The 27,653-nt window shown below is 43.7% G+C and overlaps 1 protein-coding gene across 1 annotated transcript; it reads right to left on the minus strand.

Moving 5' to 3' along the window:
• Positions 1-74: 74 nt before the first annotated feature.
• On the minus strand, positions 75-27,266 carry lg24h12orf56 (linkage group 24 C12orf56 homolog). Its single transcript, XM_070434765.1, has 13 exons — positions 26,964-27,266; positions 25,106-25,283; positions 12,319-12,397; positions 5,016-5,433; positions 4,842-4,927; positions 4,463-4,607; positions 4,152-4,243; positions 3,659-3,748; positions 3,400-3,520; positions 2,729-2,803; positions 2,526-2,603; positions 2,217-2,395; positions 75-966 (listed from the first exon to the last, which is right to left on the minus strand). Exons 1-13 carry the CDS (start codon positions 27,219-27,221, stop codon positions 852-854), a joined length of 1,914 nt encoding a protein of 637 aa, XP_070290866.1. The 5' UTR covers positions 27,222-27,266; the 3' UTR covers positions 75-851.
• Positions 27,267-27,653: the final 387 nt, after the last annotated feature.

Here is a 27,653-nt window from a genome sequence, read left to right on the forward strand (position 1 = left end):
ACCTGTAGGTTTTATTTCCAAATAGTATGATTGTTGTCTCCCGTGAAGCTGCGCGACACAAGATATAAACAATAGAGCTGGGAAGTATCTTTATTTTAGGCCATTTAACAAGGTTGAGTTCTAGAAAACCTTTGGTTACAATCCTTCGCTCACAGAGTACTCAGATGATGATATACAATCAAATCTAAATAAATGCATACAATTCTGAATTAAAACAAATAGATAATGTGTCTAAGTAAATACTGAACACAGGGTCTTACAAATCAGTAGGCCTATATAATTTACTACAGTAATAAGGTACATCTTTGGAACATGCCTTTTACTCAACAAGTGGCATTTTTATTAATTTCTAGTGTAAGCTGAATATCCTAGAAAGTGAGATGTGCAGTACCTTGATTACATTCATTCATTTTATTACAACCAATCTGACCATTCTGACTGCCATTACATGACAGTTAACCTGAGAACAAGGCCATGTGTTGGAGAGAGGTGTAAAGGGTGTAAAGTGTAAAGGGAAACTTCTAAGGTCCTTCAGAAAGCACACACCACTCAGACAAAGGCACACCTTCCCAGAGCAAGGTCCTGTCCCTATGTCTGTGAGAGAGTTTGATAGAGTATATGTCCAATTGACCATCCTCTGTGACCCAAATCGTCCTCCAATGAGCCAAATTAAGAAGAAATGTGATTGTAGCTGTATTCTCATATCTCACTACCCACATCTCACATGCACAGGGCCCACTTTGGGTCCCGACCCATAGTTTAAGAAACCCTGATATACAGTATACTTCTAAAAACATATGACAATAAGTACTTCTGTCTATGAATCAAGGAAATTCATGTAGTGTATGTGGTCAGGACTTCTGTATGATGAGTCCCAGCAGTTGAGAGACGAGGCGTAGAGCAGGCTGGCTGATAGGGTAGTCGGGGGGCAACTTCGCCTCCACACAAGGCAGCTTCACATAATACCTGCAAGAGAATACCATAAAAGATGTAAGATATATGCAATACCATTACCCTTAAGCTGGACAGTGCAGTACAATGTATACAGTATATGCAATACCATTACCCTTAAGCTGGACAGTGCAGTACAANCCATTACCCTTAAGCTGGACAGTGCAGTACAATGTATACAGTATATGCAATACCATTACCCTTAAGCTGGACAGTGCAGTACAATGTATACAGTACATGCAATACCATTACCCTTGAGCTGAACAGTGCAGTATATATACAAGTATAAGTTATACTTTTGACTCGTCTGTCCATAGAACATCTTCCTAGCGTCTTGATGATCATCCAGGTGCTTCCAAGGGCTTTTTGGCAAACTTGAGTCAACATTTTTGAAGACCTGGGTCCCATTATGTCTGGTGAACACCAAACACTGCATTCCACAGTAAGAACCTCGTACCAACAGTCAAGAATGGTGGTGGTAGTGTGATGGTTTGGGGATGTTTTGCTGCCTCAGGACCTGGAGGACTTGCCTTAATAGAAGGAACCATGAATTCTGCTCTGTATCAGAGAATTCTACAGGAGAATGTCAGGCCGTCCGTCTGTGAGCTGAACCTGAAGCGCAGCTACTGTAGGTTATGCAGCAGGACAAAGATCCAAAACATACAATCAAGTCATGAAAATGCATAAAAAACAACATATTTTAAGTTGTGGAATGTCCAGACCCAATCCCAATTGAGATGTTGTGGCGAGACTTGAAACGACCAGTCCACGCTTGAAAATCCACAAATGTCACTGAGTTAAAACAGTTTTGCATGCAAAAGTGGGCCAAAACTCCTCCACGACAATGCGAGACTGATGAACAGCTACAGGAAGCATTTGGTTGCAGTCATTGCAGTTATTGAGTGTAAGAGGGAAATAACTTTTTCACACAGGGGAATTGGGTGTTGGATAACTTTGTTAATTAAATAAACAAAATAAGTATACATTTTTGTTGTTATTTGTAAACGCAGGTTCCCTTTATTTCATAGTAGGTTTAGGTTGAAGATCTGATAACATTCCGTATCAAAAATATGCAAAATTAGAGAAAATCAGAAAGGGGCCAATACTTTTTCACGGCGCTGTATATATATATGTATGTGTGTGTATGTGTATATATATATACACACACACACACACATACATACTGCCATCTACAGACCACAAATGGAACAAACAATTCTAAGGTAGAGGAACTGGAACCATGTTTGACTGATTCTACCTCTCACCTGAACTCCTCTCTGTACTCCGTGCGGAGGTGCTGGCCCAGGTGAGAACTGTACTTCAGGCAGGCAAGCAGAACCCTACAGCGCTGGAACAACAAAACAGCCTGGGCTGGGCTGAGCGGGGCCTGGGACCCAGACAGGACCACTACCACCTGCCGAGCCTGGTACCCCACGAACGACAGCTGTGGAGATAAATAGAGAGATACAGGGGGACACCGACCATGAGACAGGTTGACAGAGGGAGATTCAACTCATCAGACAAGGTATCATATAATTGAAGTGTAACATTCATTCAAATAAGTAGAGGCTTACTAAAGAGGGATGAGGCTGCAGTATTCTCAGGATCCAGCCTACAGTCAGAAAATGCTCTGGGGATGGAGTTCGGCTGACCTGCAGAAACAGAGTTCTTCATTAGGCTACATACTGTACAGTTAATATGTATACTGGTATACAGTATATTAGCATGCTTAGGGTGTGGGAGTTTCTTTCCATTGCCTGCTGTGAAGGCCACTCACCTCCTGACAGAGCACCACCAGTTCAAACAGCAGAGAGCACCCTGCATCCAGGTACTCCTCTAACAGGCCCTGCAGCTGATAGACAAGTTGTGATGGGAATATTTGAGATTAATAAAGTTCATATTTCATGCGGCGTGATTTATATAGCCTATTTATAGCCTATTTATATATGTTCCCTTTCTGTAACACACAGGATTTCCAGTGTTCTGTTTGTGCAAGACTGTGGGTTGATGGTCACTAGACGTGAATGTTATGGATTGTTCTCTCATCTGTTGATAGTGTTAGACACCAGACTGAATGTTCAAGGGCCGAGGACGCGGATTACACACTGTGGCGTGGTATCAGTGACATTCTGATGAACACTGTGTGATTCTGTAGCAGCTGGCAAAGTCACTGCCTTTTTGTTTTGACTTCTTGCAAGCCTCTCGGGCTGATGTTTACAGGACTGTTGTCTGCTGAATAGGATACTAGGGCCTTGTCAGTGATGACAAGTTAGACATTTTCTCTGCTTCTGGGCTGGAGGTGTTTCCCTGTTGCAACTAGTAATAAACCAGCATTGACTTTACTGCTCTTCTCTATTGGAAATTCCTATTACACAAGTCATAAAAAACTTATACACAACCACACAAAATGTTAATGTCCGACCAATTATATCCAGGGTCCACACTCACCTCTGTATGTGGCGGCGAGCCCTGTCTTGAGTCGGGGGAGACTCTCCTCGATCCCTGTGTCTGGCTCTGGAGCTCGGGGTTACACACCAACGCTAGTAACAGCCTAGCTGTCAGGGCACCTCTGCAGACAGGGACAACACACTCTCCTGTTAGCTACACTTCTGTGATATCAAGGGAGAGAGAGAGGGAGGGAGTGAGGGAGAGAGAGAGGGAAGGAAGGAATAAAGGAAGGGGAGAGAATGGGTGTGTGTGGACTCACTGCTTGGCTGTAAGCATGTTGAGGCGAGCCGGCTCGATCTCTGTCTCTCTGAACATCAAGGCCAGGGTCTGAGCGATCAGAGTACACAGCCTGGACACAGGAGACAAAGAGGGCTAGGGTCAGAGATAAACCCATTTTGAGAACAGGTTTGATGGAGTTTAACCATTATATTCTTGACCAGTGGAGGGGGCTAGTGAGACCTAACCTGACCTACGTGACAGTGTAGAAGTGCCACAGAGATCCACATTAAACCCATAATCTAGTTGCATAAAGACAAAGCTGCTTAAAACCCCCAAAGAAAACCCAGCGGGGTTCCTTAGTTAATCCACACTCAGGTGTTTCACAGAGGCACTCTACTGAACCTGTTCAAGTGATGGTGGTGATGTTATAAAAGATAAGAGGTAGTCTTAACCTGGTGTTAACCAAGGATCACTGTAGTCACTCAAAATAGTCTGTCAGCTTTGTGCACACACACACACACAGTGTCACTCACAGCAGGCTGTCTGCTGTGTTGGTCTCCGGCCTCTGACAGCTCCGGAGGGAGTCTTCCAGCATCGGCACCAGGAATGGAAACATGTCATTGGACTAACACACACACACACACACACACACACACACACACACACACACACACACACACACACACACACACACACACACACACACACTGGACACACAAACAAACACACACACACACCTGTCTCTTATACACATCTAGATGTGTATAAGAGACAGGACACACACAGACACAGAAACAAACACACACACACACACACACACAGAGAGAGATCCATGTGATCTCACCCTCCAGAAGAGTTTCCTGAGGGTGATGCTGCGGTGTGCTGCGGTGCGGAGCTCTTGGAGGAGCAGATAGAGGCTCTCCAGACTGATGCCCTCCTGAAGCAACTCACCACTCAGCTGGCGGAACAGGTGGGCTGTGCGCTCCCAACTACACACCGACAGGGGAGGGAGTGGCCATGGAACAACATGTTGGAACAGTATCTGATGGGGGAAACTATCAACTAGGGAACAGTAGCAGGGCAGCGAAACAAGCATTTCTTATTGGACACGTTCAGGTGGTACCTCCCCATTTTGATCAGTTTTCTTACGTTTGGTGTCAACTGAACATGACCCTGATGGGAATAACAACAGCATCTGATAGGGGAACAGTATTTGAAAGTACCTAATGGGGGCTTGTTTCTGTGGGGAAGTGCTCAACATGACATTGCATCTCCTCCTGTAGAGGGGGTCCAACAGCAACGTTGACCTCTGGAGGAAAAACATCAACATACACACACGTTATTACAACATTATAACACACACACACACACACACATACACACAGTGAACGACTCACTATAATGTAACTGTTCCAGGAGCTTTGCAGGTGCAGGTAGATCCGAGACGTAGGCGACACAGCGTACAGATGCAGCTCTGCCTCTCTCTCTCCTCCCTCCTCTTCATCTTTCTCTCCATCCCTCTCTCTGACCACCCTATCTCTYTTCAGCAGGCGAGCCAGCACCGAGCCTCTCCTCCTGGGCACCAAAGGGGCCTCCGGGGGCATCTGGGTCCGGTCACCTGGGGGGGAGGGAGAGAAAGAGGGAGAGTGGAGGGAGAGGGCTGGGGAAACTGGATTGGGTAGAGGGCGAGGCAAGGTCAGTCTTAGACCCTGTCTCTGACCAAGTGTTTCAGGGTTAGGGCAGGAGGCTGAGCGTGTGGTCTTCAGCCGGAGTACCTCTTCCTCCTCCTCCTCCTCCTCCTCCTCCCCCTCCACCCTGTTCCTACTGGGGAGACAGAGGGATGGTACAGTCAGTGTGACTTTGTCAGAAACACACCCACACACCTTACCTAGTCAAACACACACACACAATTTGAGCCACATTACACAACTCAGAGTAAGTTGTACTTTGGTAACGTCTCGTGGCCCGTGGCAGGACAGCAAGGTCATGCTGTGTTAGCCCACCAGGGGGCAGATTGAGAGGGTAGTGAAGAGGGAGGATATTCCCCTGGCACAGAGAAACAGCTACCTGATCCTGATCTGGAACCTTGACAAGGTCACTCACTCAGTAAGCCTTTCTCTCTCTTTCTGTCGGCCGTTCACTTCTTCTCTCTCTTCTCCCTCCCTTCTCCTCTCTTTCCTTCAACTCTCCTCGAAATCCCCACTGAGGAAGAGCTAGAGGAGGGTATCTTTCCATGTGGATATCTTTCCATGTGCAGATTTACTGTCATGATCCTTAGAGGAAAACCCAATTATTTAAAGAGCCTGTGTCTATACAGATGTAGGATCTTAATTTGAGCCAGTTTGCTACAGCAGGTAAATAATCCTGCAACAACAGGACATTTTCATTATTATGCGTTTTATAATGAATGGACATTTTTGTAGGGGTTAATACCTTTTCGTAAGGGAAAATCAAGTCTGACATTTCAAAATGGAAATTACAAACTTCAGGAGCCTTTTTTGTTGTATTTTACCCCCTTTTTCTCCCCAATTGCGTTCCTCACTCATTGCTGCAACTCCCCAACGTGCTCGGRAGARACAAAGGTTGAGTCATGTGTCCTCTGAAACATGACCTGCCTTATCACGCTTGTTAACACCCGCCCGCTTAACCCGGAAGCCAGCCGCACCAATGTGTCTTCAACTGAAGTCAGCCTGCAGGAGCCCAGCCCGCCACAAGGAGTCGCTAGAGCACAATGAGCCAAGTAAAGCACCCCCAGCCAGACCCTCCCCTAACCCGGACAACTGTGCCCCGCCCCATGGGACTACTGGTCACGGCCGGTTGTGACACAGCCTGGGATCGAACCTGGGTCTGTAGTGACGCCTCAAGCACTATGATGCAGTGCCTTAGACCGCTGCGCCACTCGGAAGGATTTCAGGAGCTTATTTGAAACTCTAAATACACTACACGCTTTACATTTTCTGCAATGCATCTGTATTTAGTTCCTTTGTCTCAGTGCTACAATACAGGGTTAGCTGTTTTTGTAACTTCATCAGTAACTTACAGTATTAATCAACAGTGTGATACTGTATAAACTAAATACAGTAGATTATCGTAGAACGCACAGTAAAATACAGTAAATTTGTTTTACAGAACACTGTAAGACCTTTCTGTAATTTCAACAGTAATATACTGTCGAATGCACAGTAAAATACCGTAAATGTGTTTTAAAGTAATCATTATGGTGTGAAAATGTTGTGGGCGGTGAAAGAGTCTCTGGCTCATTAACATATTTTAAGGCATGTCTTGTGAGAGGCTATATTTGTTGCGCCCGTGAGTGAGAATGCTATACCTCCACAGAATACAGTAATATACTGTGCTTTAAAAGGAGTTCTACAAACGTTGTCCTGAAACTCAGCAGTAATTTACTGGCAAATTGCTGCCAGTAATTTACTATAATTCAGAATACAATACCGTACTGCGTTTCTGGAGTGCCAAAAACCTTTTGAACACTAGTTTGTATGCATTAACATATTTTGAGACTATTACTGTAAAAGGCTATGTTTGTTGCACCTGTTAGTGAGAGTGCTGTACCAATTTAAGTGATATGTGGTGGTGGTTCCCTCACAATTACATTTAAGGGACACATCAGAGTGGCAGCCAGTCTCAAATCTTTAATGGTTGAGTGGCTATAAATGTCCTTTCGGTCTGTTTTGCCATGTAGTCACTGTCAGTTTAGAAGGCTTTGTTAAGGCCTAAAGTGCAAGTGATGGAAAACATAAAATATCACTTGATATGCTTTAATAATTATATGATTCAATAGTCACTATTAGCCATTTCTGATTATATTTTCAATACAATTCAACACTATACTACTGTATTGCTGTTTTGCTATATATCTACTGCAGCATACTGTAAATTATGGAGCATTGTGGGAAAATATGGTGGCTCATTAGCATATTTTAGGCATGCCTTGTAAGTGGCTGTATTTGTTGCACCTCTTATCGAGAGTCTTGTACCGATTTAACTGATATGTGGTAGTAGTTCCCTCACAATGAAATGTATATAGGGAACAGATCAAATTGGTAGCTGGCCTTTTACCTTATAATGTTTGACTATTTATCCATGTCCATTCGATCTGTTTTTCCCTGTAATAACAGCCAGTTTGGAAGCCTTTGTTTAGGCCTCTAGAAGTGAAAGTGATATAACAGATAATATTCATTAATATGCTGTAATATGCAAACGCCTACAGCCAACCTGCTTGCTCTAATCCCTTGTAGTTACAGTCAAATATTATAGAAAAAAAATTCTAACAGTTTAATAGTCACTTTTACTGTATTGTACTCTGTTTCATTGCTCTGGCATAAAGTTACCATGAATATGTCAGTAATATATTGGCGCTATCCAGAGATAGTCAGAGATATATCATGAGATGTCTTGTTGTAATAAAAATTATTTTGAAGACCAATGTATCCTTAACTACAACAACATTTTCAGTAACGATTACAGATTTTCTTTACTTGCTATGACTGTGATATGTATATATATATGTATATATTTTTTATCAACCTTGGTTGAAACGTACTTTTATAAGGACAAGAGCGCCCACTAAATAACCAAAATGAAAATCTGCAAAGAACACTGGGTAATATATCACTGCATGGGTAATTCCAGTAATATACTGTAAATTAGATTACAGTAACATGTTTGGTACCGTAAAATGTATTACAGTAGCTGTACTGTGAAATGAATTACAGTAACTTACTGGCTGGCCAATAGCTGCCAGTAAGTTACTGTACATTTTACAGGAAATGTTTTACAGAGTAGGTTTGGGGCATCATGTGTACTGACGCACATAGTCTACTAAGACTTCCTTGCCTTTAACTTGACATACTACCAATAGTCTATATAGACTTTATAACTCCTGGCGGAGCACAGTCTCAGTGTACAGTATATTGACTTGACTACATGAAGCTTGTGCCAACTGCTGTGTGTTGTATCGTGCTGACAGCAGCTCCTTCATGGCTGTTACATCTTCTGATGATTCCTGACACTGTTCAGACTGTCTCACAGCTCAGCGGATGGGTGTGTGTGTTAATGACCTCCCAGGGGACAGTGTGTGTGACAGAGAGAGAGAGAGAGAGAGAGAGAGAGAGAGAGACCTTCCCAGAGTTAGATGGAGACAGGAAGATGTTTATGCACTGAGCTGGTTAAGACACATGAAAGACCATTCCACATGCACACTGGTTCTGGTTGTCCTCTGTGGATCCAGGACAGGGAGAGAGCACTCACATGTGCATGGACACACACACACATAAATGAACAGAAACACACTGGTCAGACTAAGAGCACGTTTTAGTAGGTGTTTTACTGCAGTAATGGGGTTTTTAGTACCCTAGCAACGGGTGAATGACGTCAGAGTACCTCACCTACTTCCTCCCGTTTCTAAGCAGTTAGGATCTGCTTGTCTGTTATGTGAATTATAGGCACACACACACGCACACACACACACACACACACACACACACACACACACGGGAATGGGCTCGTAAGTAAGCATTTCACAGCAAAGTCTACACCTGTTGTATTCAGCGCATGTGACCAATAAAATGTGATTTGATTTGAGAATCACTGGATGTGTGTGTGGCTGTGCTGAATGTTGATATAGTTTATATTATGTCTCTATTTGTGTATACAGTATGCGTCTGTACTGTATGTTATGAATGCTGGCCTTTAAATGTGTATCTGTACCTGAATGTGACGTATTTTGTGCTATGCACGTCTGACCTAAATTGTTGCGCATGTGTAAAAACTCATTACTCTGGTGCACATTAAACAGTCATGAGCCACATGACCAGCCTGAGCACCCCACCCAGCAGCCTGTAGCAAGCAGCCTGGAGAGCCTGAAGTAACCTGCCTTCTCTTAGCAGCCACACTCACATTACACCCTGCAGGACCAACCTGGCCTCTATCCCTGCTCTAACTCCTTCAAAACCTCCACCTCCCTCTCTGCTCCCTATGCTCCCTCTCTCCAAGCCCCTTTACATTCCCCCGCATTGAGAGTCAGGACAGACCTGAGAGGATGACCTAATACCATCAACCATCCCTGTAAAACACAGCTTTTGTCCTTCGGCAAGGATACGAGAGAGAGAGAGAGAAAGAGAGAGGGGAATGTCAGAGAGCATATCTGAAACAGATAAGACACGCTTCGTCACACAGACTTACTCGGATTCACTGGTGTCTTTGTTTTTATCCGTCTAGTTCACTTCCCTGGTTAGTCTGTTATCATGTTTAGTGTTTTCCCAGATTAGTCTGTTATCATGTTTAGTGTTTTCCCAGATTAGTCTGTCATCATGTTTAGTGTTTTCCCAGATTAGTCTGTTATCATGTTTAGTGTTTTCCCWGRTTAGTCTGTTATCATGTTTAGTGTTTTCCCAGATTAGTCTGTTATCATGTTTAGTGTTTTCCCTGGTTAGTATGTTATCATGTTTAGTGTTTTCCCTGGTTAGTCTGTTCTTATGTTTAGTCTACTTTTATATACTTACTTATTTTAATGTGGGACTTTGTTGCTTCTTTTTTTCACTTGCTGATTACCTCTCCATGTAAAGTGACTTTAATTCTAATTATTATTAACTTCTCCTGATTGTAAGGCAACAGGCAGCTGCTGCTAAATTGGCAGCATAACAATCTCGAAATATTGATCCAGTTTCTAAGCAACCGGTGCTACATACAGAGACACACCCATCCACAAAGAGAATGGCAGCAGGCCAACCACAGAACCTTACAGTGCCTTAAGAAGGTATTCACACCCTTCRACTTTTTACACATTTAGTTATGTTACAAAGTGGGATTAAAATAGATTTAATTGTCACTTTTTTTGTCAATGATCAAAACACAATACAATTATATGATTAGATAAGTATTCAACCCCCTGAGTCAATACATGTTAGAATCACCTTTGGCAATGATTACAGATGTGAGTGTTTTTTGGTAAGTCTCTAAGAGCATGAATGACATACCGGGATTGTAAGATATTTGCCCACTATTCTTTTGTAAATTCTTTAAGCTCTGTCAAGTTGATTGTTGATCATTGCTAGACAGGCATTTTTAAGTCTTACCATGGATTGTTAAGCCGATTTAAGTTAAAACTGTAACTAGCTAACTCAGAAACATTCAATGTTGTCTTGGTAAGCAACTCCAGTGTATATTTGGCCTTGTATTTTAAGTTATTGTCCTGCTGAAAAGCAAATCTGTTTCCCAGTGTCTGTTGGAAAGCAGACTGAACCAGGTTTTTCTCTAGGATTTTGACTGTGCTTAGCTCTATTCCATTTATTTTTGTTAAAAAAACTTGCTAGTTCTTGCCRATGACAAGCATACCCATAACATGATGCAGCCACAACATGCTGAAAAACATTTAGAGTGGCACTCAGTGATGTGTTGTGTTTTCCCCAAACATAACGCTTTCTATTCAGGACAAAAAGTTAATTTCTTTGCAAGTTTTTTTGCAGTGTTACTATAGTGCCTCATTGCAAACAGGATGCATGTTTTGGAATATTTTTATTCTGTACAGGCTTCCTTCTTTTCACTCAGTCATTTAGGTTAGTATTGTGGAGTAACTACAATGTTGTTGTAGTTACTCCACTGTAACTGTTTTAAAGTCACCATTGGCCTCATGGTGAAATCCCTGAGCGGTTTCCTTCCTCTCCGGCAACTGAGTTAGTAAGGACGCCTGTATCTTTGTAGTGACTAGGTGTATTGTTACACCATCCAAAGCGTAATTGCTCAAAGGGATATTCAGTGTCTGCTTCTTTTTTTCCACCCATCTACCAATAGGTGCCCTTCTTTGCAAGGCATTAGAAAACCTCTCTGGTCTTTGTGGTTGAATATGTGCTTGAAATTCACTTCTCGACTGAGGGATCTTACAGATAATTGTATGTATGTACAGAGATGGGGTAGTCATTCAAAAATCACCCTAACCACTAACCACTATAGTCCATGCAACTACGATGTGACCTGTTAAGCAAATTTTTACACCTGAACTTATTTTGGCTTGCCATAACAAAGGGGTTGAATACTTATTGACTCAAGACATTTCAGCTTTTCATTTTTTATTAATTTGTAAACAAATATGAAAATACAATTCCACTCTGACACTATGGGGTATTGTGTCTAGATCAGTGACACAACATTTCAATTTAATCCATTTAAAATTCAGACTGTAACACAACAAAATGTGGAAAAAGTTACAGTAAGGGGTGTAGATAGTATTGTAATTCATATCGGTACATACCGCTGTTGCCAAGTTGCCTATGGCTCAACACAGCCCCACCTGCCTACGCAAACACACAAGGCGTCTCTCTGACTATCTGTGTTGGCCGCGGTGCTGCAGCTCATGTACCCATGTCACATGCTACCACTAAGAAAGGCTTAGACAGTAAATAAACCAGACTGTCTGTGAAACCACAGAACCATAGTCAGGCCTGCAGTCTGTCTCATGATGTTCCATGGCCTGACCTGTGTTGGATTGACAGTCTGAATGTCTCCTGTAACAGTAGGATAATGGGATCTCTCTGTATAATGCAGAAAAAGCTCTCTAGCCAGCGTCAGCCTGGAAGACAGAGATAAGACCTTTTCAAAGGGGACCGTAAGGCAGGGGACTGACTGGGACTGAATGGGGCTGAAGAGCGTCATGGCTGTTGAATGGGAATGGACAGCAGGTCTCACCTCGTGGGGACAGGGGAGACGTTCCACCCGTCTCTATCTGGGGGTTCTGAGCGGGTCGACAGGAGAGTACCACCAACACCTTGAGAGAGACAGAGAGAGATGGGGAGACAGACAGAGTAGGGGGAGAGTGAGAGGGACAGAGAGAGGGGAGAAGGATGTAGAGAGGTTTACGAGATCACTCTATGTAATTGGAAGCCCTAACATTGACGAGACCCGGTAATGTATACCTAACTGGTAAACAGTTGTCGAATGGGCAGAATGAGAGAGAGAGGAAGGTAGACTGAAAAAGAAAGAGGAAGGCAGATGGAAGCTGAGAAAGAGAGAGGAAACAGAGAGRAAAAAAGAGAGGAGGCAGAGAGAAAAAGAGAGAGGGAAAGAGGAGAGAAAGAAAGATGGAGGGGGAGAGAGGGTGTGTGGAGAAGGAATTTCTCATGTCTTTGGAGAGAACAGGCTTTGGGAATGTTGCCCAAGTGACAGTGACGTGTCAGAGAGGATAATGTGAATTCCTTTACAAGGTGCCAGATAGCTTCTTGTGTGTGAGAGGATTTTGTGTAAAGTTCTCACAAAACCTAAGCCGAAAGATTCCTTGCAATGAGAGTTAGCCTGATGAAGTCATGCTCTTCTGCCTGCGCGTGTGTGTGTGTGTGTGTGTTATGTGTGTGTGTGTGTGTGTGTGTGTGCCTAAGCATCACACTTTCACTGATACGTAAACCCCTAACCCTTACACAGGTAAGCCCCTGGCACATGCAGCCCAATCCAGCCAAAGGCAGCCTAACCCAGGTCAGGGCAGAAGGCAGTTGGCTGTAGGGCAGGTGGATGCATGGCAGGGAGAGAGAGACTACCTCTATGTTAGCAAACATACGGTACGTCAATGCTATAGGGTTTAACCTGTCTCGCCCCCCGTTCCGCTAGCGGAACTCCTCCCACATTCCACTGAAAAGGCAGAGCGTGAAATTCAAAAAATATTTTTTTAGAAATATTTAACTTTCACCATTAAAAGTCAATAAGCTATGAGATAACATCTTGTGAATCCAGCCAACATGTCCGATTTTTTAAATGTTTTACAGGGAAAACACAATATATATTTATGTTAGCTCACCAACAAATAAGAAAAGCACAAGACATTTTTCACAGCACAAGGTAGCAAATCAAAATCAACCAAACTAACCTAGAACAAACCAAAGAAACAAAGAAACACTTAATCAGATGACAGTCTTATAACATGTTATACAATAAATCTATGTTTTGTTCGAAAAAATGTGCATATTTCAGGTATAAATCATAGTTTACATTGCGGGTACAATCAGAATTGCACCGAAAGCAGCCAGAATAATTACAGACACCCAAGTGACATACCGAAATACTCATCATAAAACATTTCTGAAATACATGGTGTATAGCAATTTAAAGACAAAGATTTGTCACTCCCTGGCCTTAGTATTCTTTGTTTTCTTAATTATTTTGGTTAGGTCAGGGTGTGACATGGGGAATGTATGTGGTTTTTGTAGTGTCTAGGGTGGTTGTAAGGTTTAGGGGTTTATTAGAGTAGTTGGGTTTATGTTTAGTATAGTAGTCTAGCTGTGTCTATGGTTGAGTGTAGGTATCTAGGAAAGTCTATGGTTGCTGAATTGGGTCTCAATTAGAGACAGCTGGTTATTGTTGTCTCTGATTGGGAGCCATATTTAAGGCAACCATAGGCTTTAGCTGGTTGTGGGGAATTGTCTATGTTGAACGTTTGTAGCCTGTGTGTGTGCACTACGTTTATAGCGTCACGGTCGTTTTGTTGTTTTTGTATAGTTTTGTAATAGTGTTTCGTTTCATGTCATCTTCGTAGTAAAATAAAAGAAGATGTTTATTTCCACATGCTGCGTTTTGGTCCGTCTCTCCTCCACACGATCGTGACAGATCTTGTGAATACAGCCAATATTTCAGATTTTCTAAGTGCTTTACAGCGAAAAACAAATATAGCATTATATTAGCTTACTACAATAGCCTACCACACAACCGCATTCATTCATCAAGGCACGTTAGCGATAGCAATAGGCAGCGTTAGCGTTAGCGAATAAACCAGCAAAGATATTAAATTTCACTAACCTTCATAAACCTTCCTCAGATGACAGTCCTGTAACATCAGGTTATAATACACTTATGTTTTGTTCGAAAATGTCGTATTTAGAGCTGAAATCCGTGGTTATACAACGTAGCATAACGTAGCATCTTTTTCCCAGAATGTGCAGATATTTCTATTTAGACTCTCACCTATTCTGACCAAATGAGTATTTAAACATGACAAAAAATACATGTTGTATAGGAAACGATAGATCCATTAGTTCTTAATGCAATCGCAGTGTTAGAATTCTAAAAATATCTTCATTACGACATAAGACTTAGTTATGGTAAGTGTAAGAAATTGTAATAGATACTGGCAACTTGTTTTAACAACTTCTACACACAAGCTATACTTGACACAACATGCACCCTCCCCTCTATACCACACTTCGTACGCCTTTATAATAACCACAGACCCACACACACTCCCCTCCCCCATGAACAGGCCCCTGCTAAAACAAACGCACATGCATTCTGCTCGAGGTTGAGACTCTAAGACAAGAACTATGTTAAGAGCCAATGGAACGTCGACATCAGGCCGGACAGGACTACCCACGACCAGGATCGACCAATCGGAAGGCGAGCTTACAAGATCAACTACTTTATTTGTTGGCATATATTAATCAGCACAAAATGTTTAGAGGTCTCTTTTCCGACGATTCCATACGAGTCAGACAGAACGGGGCCGTGCTGCACGATTTCAAAGATATCTTTACGTGTGAATAAACTGCTTATTATACAAAATCACCTCGTCTATGTCTCAACTTGATCTCCTGTCTCCAGTAAATGTTTATCACATAAGGGAATAACAAAACTGAGCGCAGCTACTATTACACAGTTCGACAGATATATGAAATAGCATACAAAATGGTTCCCTTTTGCTGATCTTCTATCTAGAATGTTGTACAATGGGTCTTTGTCAGAACCGTCTTTGTTTGGGATTCAGAACGTTCTTTTTCCCTCTTGAATTAGCAAGCACACTGGCCATGCGGCGCTAAGCTCTCCAACGTCAACAAAGTCAAACAACGCAACACGCCTAACGTCCTGAATAAATTTCAATAATCTAATGAAACTATATTGAAAAAACATACTTTAGGATGATATTGTAACATGTATCAAATAAATTCAAAGCCGGAGCTCATATTCGCCCATAACGACAGGTTTCCAGTAGGCAATAGCAGGTCCCCCCACGCGCCTTGCAGACAACAGAAAATGGGGGACACGTTGTTCCAAGAGGGCTCATTCAACGTCAGACAGAGATAATCAACTCCTTTTTCCTCTCACTTCCTCTTGACATCCAGGGGAAGGTGTATGACGTGCACGTATAGTCATACGTATCATGCCCATTTATAGGCAGCGACTTGAACACAGCATCAATTTCAGACTTTCCACTTCCTGGTCACAAAGTGTGCTGCCAAATGAGTTGTGTTTGACCCACAGACAAAATTCAAACGGTTTTAGAAACTAGAGAGTGTTTTCTATCCAATAGTAATAATAATATGCATATTGTACGAGCAAGAATTGAGTACGAGGCCGTTTAAAYTTTGAACGATTTTCCCCAAAAGTGAAAACAGCACCCCCTATCCTCAACAGTTTTTAAGAAGCTTACAGCAGAGGGATGTGAGGATTTGACGGTGCAGATAGGCTGGAGTATGACAGACAGAGCAATGTAATGAAAAACTGTAATTTATACGGTAATTTGGGCTATTAGCATCAGTCAAACACTCAGAATTGTTTTACTGCAGCATACAAATGATGGTGCATTGCGGGGAAATAATTGCTGTATTCCACCCCACAGAATACAGTACCGTATCTTTAGAGTTCCAAAAACCTTTTGACCACTAGCAGGTGCATGGTATTGTTGTTTCTGGCTCATTAACATATTTTGAGGCGTGCCTTGTAAGAGGCTACATTTGTTGCACCCATGAGCGAGAATGCTGTATCAATTTAACCGTTATGTGGTTATCTTCTTATGGCTGAAGGGGCAGTATTGAGTAGCTTGGATGAAAGGTGCAAAGAGGTGCCCATATTAAACAGCCTGCTCCTCATTCCCAGTTGCTAATATATGCATATTATTATTCATATTGGATAGAAAACACTCTGATGTTTCTAAAACTGTTTGAATTATGTCTGTGAGTATAACAGAACTCACATGGCAGGCAAAAACCTGAGAAGTTCCACATCCTGTTTGTATTTTTTCTGGGGGTGCCAATTTTCAACCAAGCTCTCATTGAAATCACAGAAAGATATTGATGAGTTTTCACTTCCTACGGCTTCCACTAGATGTCAACAGTCAATAGAACTTTGTCTGATAAATCTAATGTGAAGGGGGGCCGAAGGAGACAGGAATTAGTGAGCTCTGGCAGGAGGTGATCACGCATCGAACACGCGCGTTCACGTGAGAGTCAGCTCCGTTCCATCGGTCAACTGAAGTCGATGAAATTCTCCGGTTGGAACATTATTCAAGATGTATGTTAACAACATTCTAAAGATTGATTCAGTACATCGTTTGACATGTTTCTACTGACTAACGGAACTTTTGGACATTTCGTCACGTTATAGTGGACGGTAGTGGACGCGCTTTGGGTTTGTCAAACATGTGTAAAGTAGCTAATTTGACATAAATAACGGACATTAAAGAACAAATCAAGCATTTATTGTGGACCTGGGATTCCTAGGACTGCATTATGATGAATTAATCAAAGGTAAGGAATCATTTATCATGTATTTTCTGGTTTCTGTTGAGTCCAACATGGCGGCTAATTTGGCTATTGTTCTGAGCTCCGTCTCAGATTATTGCATGGTTTATTGTTCTGTAAAGTTTTATTGAAATCTGACACAGCGGTTGTGGTGTTGTGGTGACCTAACATAATCGTTTGTAGTGCTTTCGCTGAAAAGCCTATTTGAAATCGGACACTTTGGTGGGATTAACAACAAGATTACCTTTAAAATGATATAAGACACATGAATGTCTGAGGAATTTTAATTATGAGATTTCTGTTTTTTGAATTTGGCGCCCTGCACTTTTTTTGTTTTTGTCATATCGATCCCGTTACCGGGATTGCAGCTATAAGAAGTTAGTGCCCCTTCTTTTTACATTCATCGTACAACTGGTGACCGAAGTCAGCGTTCATGCGCCTGGCCCGCCATAACGAGTAGCTAGAGCACGATGGAACAAGGACATCACGGCCGGCCAACCCCCCCCCAACCTAGACAATGCTGGGCCAATTGTGTGCTGCCTCATGGGTCTCCCAGTCGCAGCCGGCTGCGACACAGCCTGGGATCGAACCCGGGTCTGTAGTGACAGCTGCACCACTTGGGAGGCCTTTTCTATCCTTTTCTTTGGACGGACCAGGAGGCAGTAACAGTGGCTTGGTGCTGCCTTTCAGGTCCAGCGGAAATGCCTGAAGGACTGGAGAAGACGGAAGGGTAACAGTGGCTTGACCACGGCCCGACCTGAGTCCACGGACCACCCAGAACCCCCCCCCCCCCAGTATCCAGAATGAGCAACGGACCAGCTGCCTGGGGTGGAGATGACGGACTGCAGGCCTTGAGGCGAGTAGAGTGCAGGAGCAGCAACAACAACCGCCAGACCAAAAACCATGACCTGGCTGAAATTCAGCAGGCCAGTTCTCCAGAGAGGTATGGGCATTGTGCCGTCTGACCTGAACTGCCTGGTGAAATCACAGGGCCACAAGAATCATTTGAAGCCAGTTTCAAGAGCCCCAGTTACTAGAACAGTTTTGGTCAAAATTCAGAAACTGCAAAGATACAGCCCTTTTTATCAAACTCAGATTATACCCCCTCTTCAACAATACATCCAAGGTAGTTACAGTACAGTTTCACAATGAATGCATTCAGGACTATGCCATACACGTTTGGTTAACCTACCAAGGGCCAATGCCACCAACCAAATCGCAAACCCACCAACCCCCCCACCCCCTCCATCAGACAACAGCAACGAAGACCCAGACCTTTCCACAAAGACCGCCCAACCAACCACCCAAGACGTGTCAGAAACAGCTCCCATCCCTGTCACCACCCAAGACGTGCCAGAAACAGCCCCCATCCCTAAAGGTACTTCTAACGTTGCACCCCCAATGAATCCCTTCCTTGCCACCTCCATCCCCGCCAAACCCCTGGTCAAAGTGAAGCCGGTTTCGAGAGAGGTCATACAACCGGAAGAGCCCCTCACCACACAACTCCAGTTCTTAGAGGATGACAACGACCCAAACTGGACAAAAATTACCAAACGGAAAAGACCAGATAAACAACAGAACAACAAGAGACCAGACCAAAAGACCACTCCAGAACCTAAACCCCGACGCCAGCAAACTCAACACCCCAGACCACTCATCACACCACCTCCCCCCCTCGGACCCTCCGAACCGCCTTCACCCCTCCCAGCATCACCCATTCCACCACCAAGACAGTACAGGGTTTCACCAGGAAGTCAGTGGGGAGGCATGTTAAGACCAGTGAAGAGCCAAGAACCACCCAACACAAATGACCTGCAAGAGGCTCTCATACAAATCTGCAATGATATAGCCAACACCAAACCTGGACCTCCCCCCCAATAACTCATCATGGCCCTGACAACACAGACCGAACAAAAGGCTTTTCCCCAGACAGCTGTGGGTCTGGGCCCTGTTTGCTACCTCTGTCTTCCAGCGTCCAGCCTTGCCGCCGCATCGCTCCTGCTCCAACACCAGCCCAGGCCTATGGACATAGTTCCCGGTTCCTGTATAATTCTGGTCCCCCGCACCAGACCCAGCACCTACCCTTGGCCTCCAGTCCCGGACCCAGCACAACTTCCAGTCCCGTCCCCAACAGAAGTACCAACCCAGGTTTACCCAGTCCAAGCCACAACTCCAGCACCAATTCTGGACATAGCACCGAACAACCACAACTGCCAATTCCTTTCAGTAACTGCCAGCCCTTCCCCTCCGCCAACACAAAGACACATTGTGACTGACTGAATAGACTGACATATATTGATAATTTTTTTAATTAATTGATTGCTTTTGTTTGTGTTTGATTGGATGACCATGTGTTTTTTTGCCTAATTTGAATTGATAACTTATTGTTTGAAATGTTTACTATTTGGAATGTTTTATTAATGATGGATTGAATTTTAACTTGTTGAACATTTTAAACTGTAATGATTTTTGGAATWACCAAATCAAATTACCTTAAACCTTAAAGTTGACCTTTGGGTCTAGGGATCCCTTGTGTGTATGCTTGCTCCTCACGTTGTCTTTCCTTCCCTCTACAGATCCCAACCCAGCGCCAGTTCCTGTTTCTACCAGGTCCACAGCACTAGACACAACACCAACCCAGGTTTTCCCAATCTCAGCACCAACCCTGGACACAGCACCGACCAACCACAACTGCCACTTTCATCCAGCAACTGCCAGTTCAGAACCCACCCCTTCCCCTCCCCCAACGCAAAGACACAAACACACCGTCAACCACTCCACCAGACCAACCATGACTGACTGACTGACTGACTGGCGGACAAATTGACAGACTGATTGTTACTGAGTTGGAGGCGGACGAGGCCACGCAGTCATGCGTGAACAGGGAGTACAGGAGGGGGCTGAGCATGCACCCTTGTGGGGCACCTGTGTTGAGGATCAGCGTAGTGGAGGTGTTGTTTCCTACCTTCACCACCTGGGGGCGGCCCATTAGGAAGTCCAGGACCCAGTTGCACAGGATGGGGTTCACACCCAGGGCCCCGAGCTTAATGATGAGCTTGGAGGGTACTACGGTGTTGAAGGTTGACCTATAGTCAATAAACAGCATTCTTACATAGGTTTTCCTCTTGTCCAGATGGGATAGGGCAGTGTGCAGTGTGATGGCAATTTCGTAATCTGTGGATGGAGGCAGGACGTTTATTGTAGTGGGTCTATGGTGTCAGGTGAGGTAGAGGTGATATGATTCTTAACCAGCCTCTCAAAACACTTCATGATGACAGAAGTGAGTGCTACGGGGCAATAGTCATTTAGTCAAGGTACCTATGCTTTCTTGGGTACAGGAACAATGGTGGATATCTTGAAGCAAGTGGGGACATAAACGGAAACATAAACACTCCAGCCAGATGGTCTGCGCAAGCTTTGAGGACGCGTCTAGGGATGCCGTCCGGGCGGACAGCCTTGCGAGGGTTAACACACTTAAATGTGTTACTCTCGTCGACCATGGAGAAGGAGAGCCCACAGTCCTTGGGAGCGGGCCGTGTCGGTGGCACTGTGTTATCCTCAAAGCAGGCGAAGAAGGTGTTTAGCTTGTCCGGGAGCAAGACGTAGGTGTCCGCGACATGGCTGGTTTTCCTTTTGTAATCCTTGATTGTCTGTAGACCCTGCCACATACGTCTCGTGTCTGAGCCATTGAATTGCGACTCTTGGCTCTGTACTGACGTTTTGCCTGTTTGATTGCCTTACGGAGGGAATAACTACACTGTTTGTATTCGACCATATTCCCAGTCACCTTGCTGTCGTGAAATGCGGTGGTTTGTGCTTTCAGTTTTGCGCGATTTGATTAAATTAAGTTGTATTGATTATTTATTGTTTGAATTGTTCATTTTTTAAGGTTATGTAAATTTGATTTGAAAAGTTTACATGTAATGAATTATGGAAAAAACAAATAAATTGACCTAAATTGCCATGTCCTTTTGGTCTGTTTTGCCCTGTATCAATGGTGTAACTTATAGATGATTTGGATATGAAGTGTGAAAATGGTAATATAGGTACCATTGACTTGCATTGGATTTGTGCCACAAATGCTAAAAGGTTAGCGTTTGAAACACCGGCCAGGTATACAAAGCCAAAGCATGGATTGCTGTCATACCTTGACAGATTCTCAATTGGGATAGTCTGTCCTCTTCTCGACTCCTCCGTCCTCCTCTCCTCCGTAAAACGTAAACCGGTAAGTGGTCGAGTGATCGAGGAGAGTGTCAATTCGTTAGTTGGCAAACAAAGGAGGCTCTCTTCAATAACTTACTTCGACAGAGGATGCACAAGAGCATCCTCGCGGCAGGTAGCGCAGAAGTGTTTTATAATCCGCCCTTTGAATCAGCTGTTTTCTCGAAGGAGAAAAGCATGCAAACATTTAAAAAACGATACGCTACTTACCCTTTTATCTATAAAATGTCTTCACAACTCGATACATTTGTTTTTATCACTTTACGCATTTACTTTGGGATTCCAGCCCTGTAAACATAATTTGCCTTGTATCACGCGAGTGGAGAAGGAGAGTCACAAGTGCATTTGTTTCCACGTTTCCTCTCCTTGCCTCCGCTACTCGATTACCTTTGACCTTTTTCAAAAAGAGGCGAGGAGAGGATGGAGGAGAGGAGGCTAGCAAACAAATTGACATTCTCCCCATGTTCATAGAGAGAGAGTTCATAGACTGCTTACAGGGTAAGGAAACCAATACAGTGCATTCGGAAGGTGTTCAGACCCCTTGACTTCTTTCACATTTTGTTATGTTTCAGCCTTATTCTAAAATGGAATAAAAAAAAAAAAACTCATCAATCTACACACGATACCCCATAATGACAAAGCTAAAACAGGTTTTTAGACATTTTACCACATTCGTAAAAAAAAATAAGAAAAAAGAAAAAAGAAACTCGAAATTGAGCTCAGGTGCATCCTGCTTCCATTGATCATCCTTGAGATGTTTCTACAACTCGATTGGAGTCCACCTGTAGTACATTCAATTGATTGAACATGATTTGGAAAGGCACACACCTGTCTATATAAGGTCCCACAAAAACCAAGCCAGGAAGTCGAAGGAATTGCCGTAGAGCTCTGAGACAGGATTGTGTCGAGGCACAGATCTGGGGAAGGGTACCAAAAAATGTCTGCAGCATTGAAGGTCACCAACAACACAGTGGCCTCCATCATTCCTAAATGGAACGAAGTTTGGAAAGACCAAGACTAGCTGGCCTCCCGGCAAAATTAAGCAATAGGAGGAGAAGGGCCTTGGTCAGGGAGGTGACCAAGAACCCGATGGTCACTGACAGAGCTCCAGAGTTCCTCTGTGGAGATGGGAGAACCTTCAAGAAGGAGAACCATCTCTGCAGCACTCCACCAATCAGGCCTTTATGGTAGAGTGGCCAGACGGAAGCCACTCCTCAGTAAAAGGCACATGACAGCCCACTTGGAGTTTGCTAAAAGGCCCCTAAAGGACTCTCAGACCATCAGAAACAAGATTCTCTGGTCTGATGAATCCAAGATTGAACTCTTTGGCCTGAAGGCCAAGTGTCATATCTGGTAGGAAACCTGCCACCATCCCTACAGTGAAGCATGGTGGTGGCAGCATCATGCTGTGGGGATGTTTTTCAGCGGCAGGTACTGGGAGATTAGTCAGGATCAAGGGAAAGATGAACTGAGCAAAGTACAGCGAGATCCTTGATGAAAACCTGCTCCAGAGCGCTCTGGACCTCGGACTGGGGCGAAGGTTCACCTTCCAATAGGACAACGACCCTAAGCACACAGCCAAGACAACGCAGGAGTGGCTTCAGGACAAGTCTCTGAATGTCCTTGAGTGGCCCAGCCAGAGCCTGGACTTGAACCCGATCGAACATCTCTGGAGAGACCTCAAAATAGCTGTGCAGCGAYGCTCCCCATCCAACCTGACTGAGCTTGAGAGGATCTGCAGAGAAGAATGGGAGAAACTCCCCAAATAAAGGTGTGCCAAGCTTGTAGCGGCAKGCCAAAGAAGACTCGAGGCTGTAATCGCTGCCAAAGRTGCTTCAACAAAGTACTGAATAAAGGGTCTGAATACTTATGTAAATGTGATATTTCAGTTATGTTTTATTACTTTTTTTGCAAACATTTCTAAAAACCTGTTTTTCCTTTGTCATTATGGGTTATTGTGTGTAGATTGATAAGAAAAAAAAGATTKAATCAACTTCAGAATAAGGCTGTAATGCAACAAGCAGGTAAAAGTGAAGGGTCTGAATACTTTCCGAATGCACTGTATGTCATTTTCTATCCCTTAAACATTGAGGAAATCTTCACACTGATAATATCAGGATGTATGATGATAAACCTGAATGACTAATTTCTCTGAACAGGGGAAAACAAACAAATTCACTGAGAATACAATACATAGTATGAAGAAACATTACACTGAGCCGCAGCTCCATACTACTAGCCAGACATAGAGAACTGATACTGTTTACTGGTTGTTTGAGAAGATTTGGTGTTGGGGGGGTCAGTGGGGGGTTTTAGATTTTTGGGGAAGGGGATTCATCATGTCTTACTCTTTGTTAGGTAGAAGTTTGGTCCAAATCAGATGTTTGGTACTATATTTATTATATATTATATCAATCCTTTAAATGAAAATGATCAATTTGGGTGCAATCCAATAGCTTAGTCCTTTACACTCGTACCCGTATACTGTATTGGTTGAAAATGGCAGATTTGGGCACTAATAAGCGTCTAAATTGGAACGTAGTGGCTGTACAGGAACATGCTATACATGACGTCAGAGTTCTGGCTCTGAGCTTCACAGTGATGTATGGGTTTTGACTGACAGACGTYCTGAACTTGAGCCCYGCGCGTGACAAGACGTTGCCCCTATCCCTCCCTGCAAATGTTTTGTTGTCTGAGCAAGGGAAATGCAGGGAATTAGGAGGACGCGATGTATTTTGAAAGATGAGACGTTGAGGATTATAATAAATACCGCTTTGACGTCACACAAGCAAGCCAAAACCCCTGTGAGTCAAAATGTGGACTTCACATTTCCAAATGTCATATACAATGGCAACATTTCTGATCRCTATGTTGGATGTACAGTTACAAGATGACATGTCATACCCTGGGTTGTTTCTATGTTTGTTTATCGTGAAGAACATTTGCCGCGGTACACATCTGAATGCACTTAGGACTCATCTCTATGCTCAACAAAATAACAATCATTTCCCCATTATCTCCAAACGGTTCCCTTTCAACAATTTAGCCCTATCCATACTGTCACGTCCGTCGTAGTGAAGAGACCAAGGCGCAGCGGGATTGGAATACATTCTTCTTTTAATATTCTTATTTTAATAAACGAAGAATACTTATACAAACTAACGTGACGCTATGCACAACTAGTGCTGACATGCAACTAAACATAGACAACTACCCACAAAACCAAAATGGAAAATGGCAACCTAAATAGGATCCCCAATCAGACACAACGATAAACAGCTGTCTCTGATTGGGAACCAATTCAGGCCACCATAGACCTACAATATGCCTAGACTTACAAACACCCCTAGACATACAAAAACCCTAGACAATACAAAAACACGCATACCCACCCTTGTCACACCCTGACCTAACCAAAATAATACAGAAAACATAGATAACTAAGGTCAGGGCGTGACACATATAGACCAATTCCCACGAGTGTATAGGGTTCATTTCTCAGAAATCAAATTATATTTCAAAAAAATAATGCAGGAAACAATTTGAGATGCTGGGTGTAATAGCTTTCTGAAATGACATGGAACGACCCTACAGTAAAATACATTCATTCATTTATTAATTAATTCCAATTATGGTAGCATTGACTTTTTCTTTACAGTATAATACAGTAAATTGTATGATATTGTACTGTGTCTCATTACCAAGTATATTACAGTAGGTGTACTGTTATATGAAATTCAAGACATGAAATTCTTTACCTTCCGTGGAGGGGGAGATGGGCCAGTGTTGGCGAGGAGAGGGGACGGGAGGAACGCGAGGTTCTCCTCTGAGCAGACCATTTTTCTTCCCAGATGGCTTTGCAGTGGCGTAGACCACACGAATGTGCTGCGAGCGCTCCCGGTCCCGGCCACTGAGGAACTCTGGTAGATCATTGACCTGGAAAGCAGGACCAGAACTGCTGTCTTATTTGGAGCAGAATCATTGACAGAAGTGATCAGAGAAGTGATCACTCATTAAAACTTTGTTTCAGCATTTTTGTTTCTGGAAGATCCTTGGGAGCTGTGATGACATTCGAGGACAGTAGGTTACATCTGAATCTGAATCATTATGTGAATGTGAACGGTCTCTAGGGACAATATATGAGGACACTATTTGGGAACAATATCTGGAGACAGTAGGACAGTCTCCCAGCCGCACTGGCTTGCTGAAGCCTTGTTCCTCCTGGTTCTGCCACAGGAAACAGCTTGCTCTGATTACTGACTACTGTCACACACACACACACACACACAGACACAAAGAAACACCCACACACAAAAACACATGGGATTGCACTCGCGCACACACAAACACACATACTGTACACACTCTCTCTCCCTTTCTGTACTGGCAGACTATACTGTGAGAAAGGGGCAGGGTGAGCTCATTCAAACAGCATTGCCTGTAGATGGGAAAAACTGGTAAACTGGAAACCAGTGACATAATGTAATAATACCCAGGTATAGTAACACTCATTTACCATGCTTATATCATTTCCAGCTTATTTTGTGCCTGCAGTCACTTATTTTGGGCCAACAGTCACTAAAAGTACAGCRCCCAGAGTAGTTTTTTTCTGATGAAGTGCTGTGGTGAGGAAAAACTCCTGGCAAAAAACCCTTGACCTATAACCTAGAGGCTGTCTGTTATTGTATTCTATTCCAATTCCCATGTGCTTCTGCTCTCTCCCACATGTTAACACACGAGTCACACATTTTTGTAGTAATAAAACACCTCTCCTTGATAAAAGAAAAAGAGGAACACACACCACACATGTTTTCAAGCTAAGGCCCCATGTTCTCTAGCAAGTCTGTTTGTGCTATAATGCAAATATTTGGCATGACAATGGACGAGTTCATTTTGCGTCGCCCCGTGGCCCGGCTGGGTGGAGTTTGATCATTTTAAACCCTTCCATTGGTCCTGAAGTGTAATCTCCATCCTCTGGGCACAGGGCAATGCGAAATGAACTCACCCAATGAGTGTCAAGGAGTTTGAATAATAACACAAAGCAGACTGCCACTCAGGCTACATTGCTGTCTGATATGATCTCATCCTCACGCTGTGTGGTAGTGAGGTCTCTTCGGGTCTCCTCAGCCTCTGTTCATGGTTATCATGCTTGCCTCTGTCCAGGCTATCAATAGGTCAGGCTATCAAAGCCACTGTGTCTGCCATAAGCAGTTAAATAGGGCTTAACATGACAGGATCAGCAGCAAAGCGTCCTGTCACTATACTTAGAAATGGCCCGGGGCGGCAGAGAGGGCAGACAGTACCGGACACTAATTATACAAAGGTCAAACAGAGAGATAACAAAGAGTTAGAGAACGGGTCAAATGACATACAGTATGTTCAGTATATAATCAGTAATAACTCCTGTGTGTGTGTGTGTGAGTGTGCGTGCGTGTGCGTGTGCGTATTTGTGTGTGACCAAACAAGAATGGTTTTGTTGTTTGTCCAATAAAAATAGATATTATGCATAAAGGCAAGTCATATAAGTCACTAAAGTTTTTGATGTTTGCATTACACAATATTCCAWCATTGTATTTATGTCCCAACACATATTATAACTCTCTAGGCAGTCCTTACCAGCTCGATGTCTCGGATGTGTCTGAAATCGACCGCAGTTGTGAGGGTGCGCGGGGGGTACTCAGCCAGATACACACGCTCATCACTGAGAACGACATGCATGAACACCTTGTTCACCCTCTCCGAGACCACCACGCACGGTTCATAGGCGCGGATCCGCTCATACACCCCGCGCTCGGTGTTCCTCTTGAGAAATGAGTCTAGTTTACTGTTGCGCCTGCACTGCAAGCCTCCCGCGCCCGTCATGGCCATGGGCATATTGGGCACCGCCGGGGCACCAACGGAGCTCACCTGCCACTTGCATCAGAGAAACACGAACGGAGAGAAGAGACGCACTTTCCTTGGTCTGTGTTCACTCGAGTTTTAGAGCGACTTCCACTCTCTGTGATTTGCGATAGCAATGCTACACACCACGGGATAAAGTAACCTAGGTGATATTACATCCATGGCTTGATCGTTAAGAAAGTGTACGCTCTGGTCGCGTGCGTATCCGCCCTTGCGCTCTTCATCCGTGCGCTCACCAACCTGAGTTGTTCTAAGCTTCATTGGTTATATATAAAGCTCTTCGCTGATTGGTTGACACCCTGCCACCTCTGCTCCTACGTTGGTCTATTTAGAGGTCAGAGTAGCCGCAGCGGCCCTCAGGTGTAACGTTACCTCACAGGGAGGAGGGACATGAGGGGACTTGCC

The sequence above is a fragment of the Salvelinus sp. IW2-2015 genome, linkage group LG24, assembly GCF_002910315.2.
Source record: "Salvelinus sp. IW2-2015 linkage group LG24, ASM291031v2, whole genome shotgun sequence".
Classification (NCBI taxonomy): Eukaryota; Metazoa; Chordata; class Actinopteri; order Salmoniformes; family Salmonidae; genus Salvelinus; species Salvelinus sp. IW2-2015.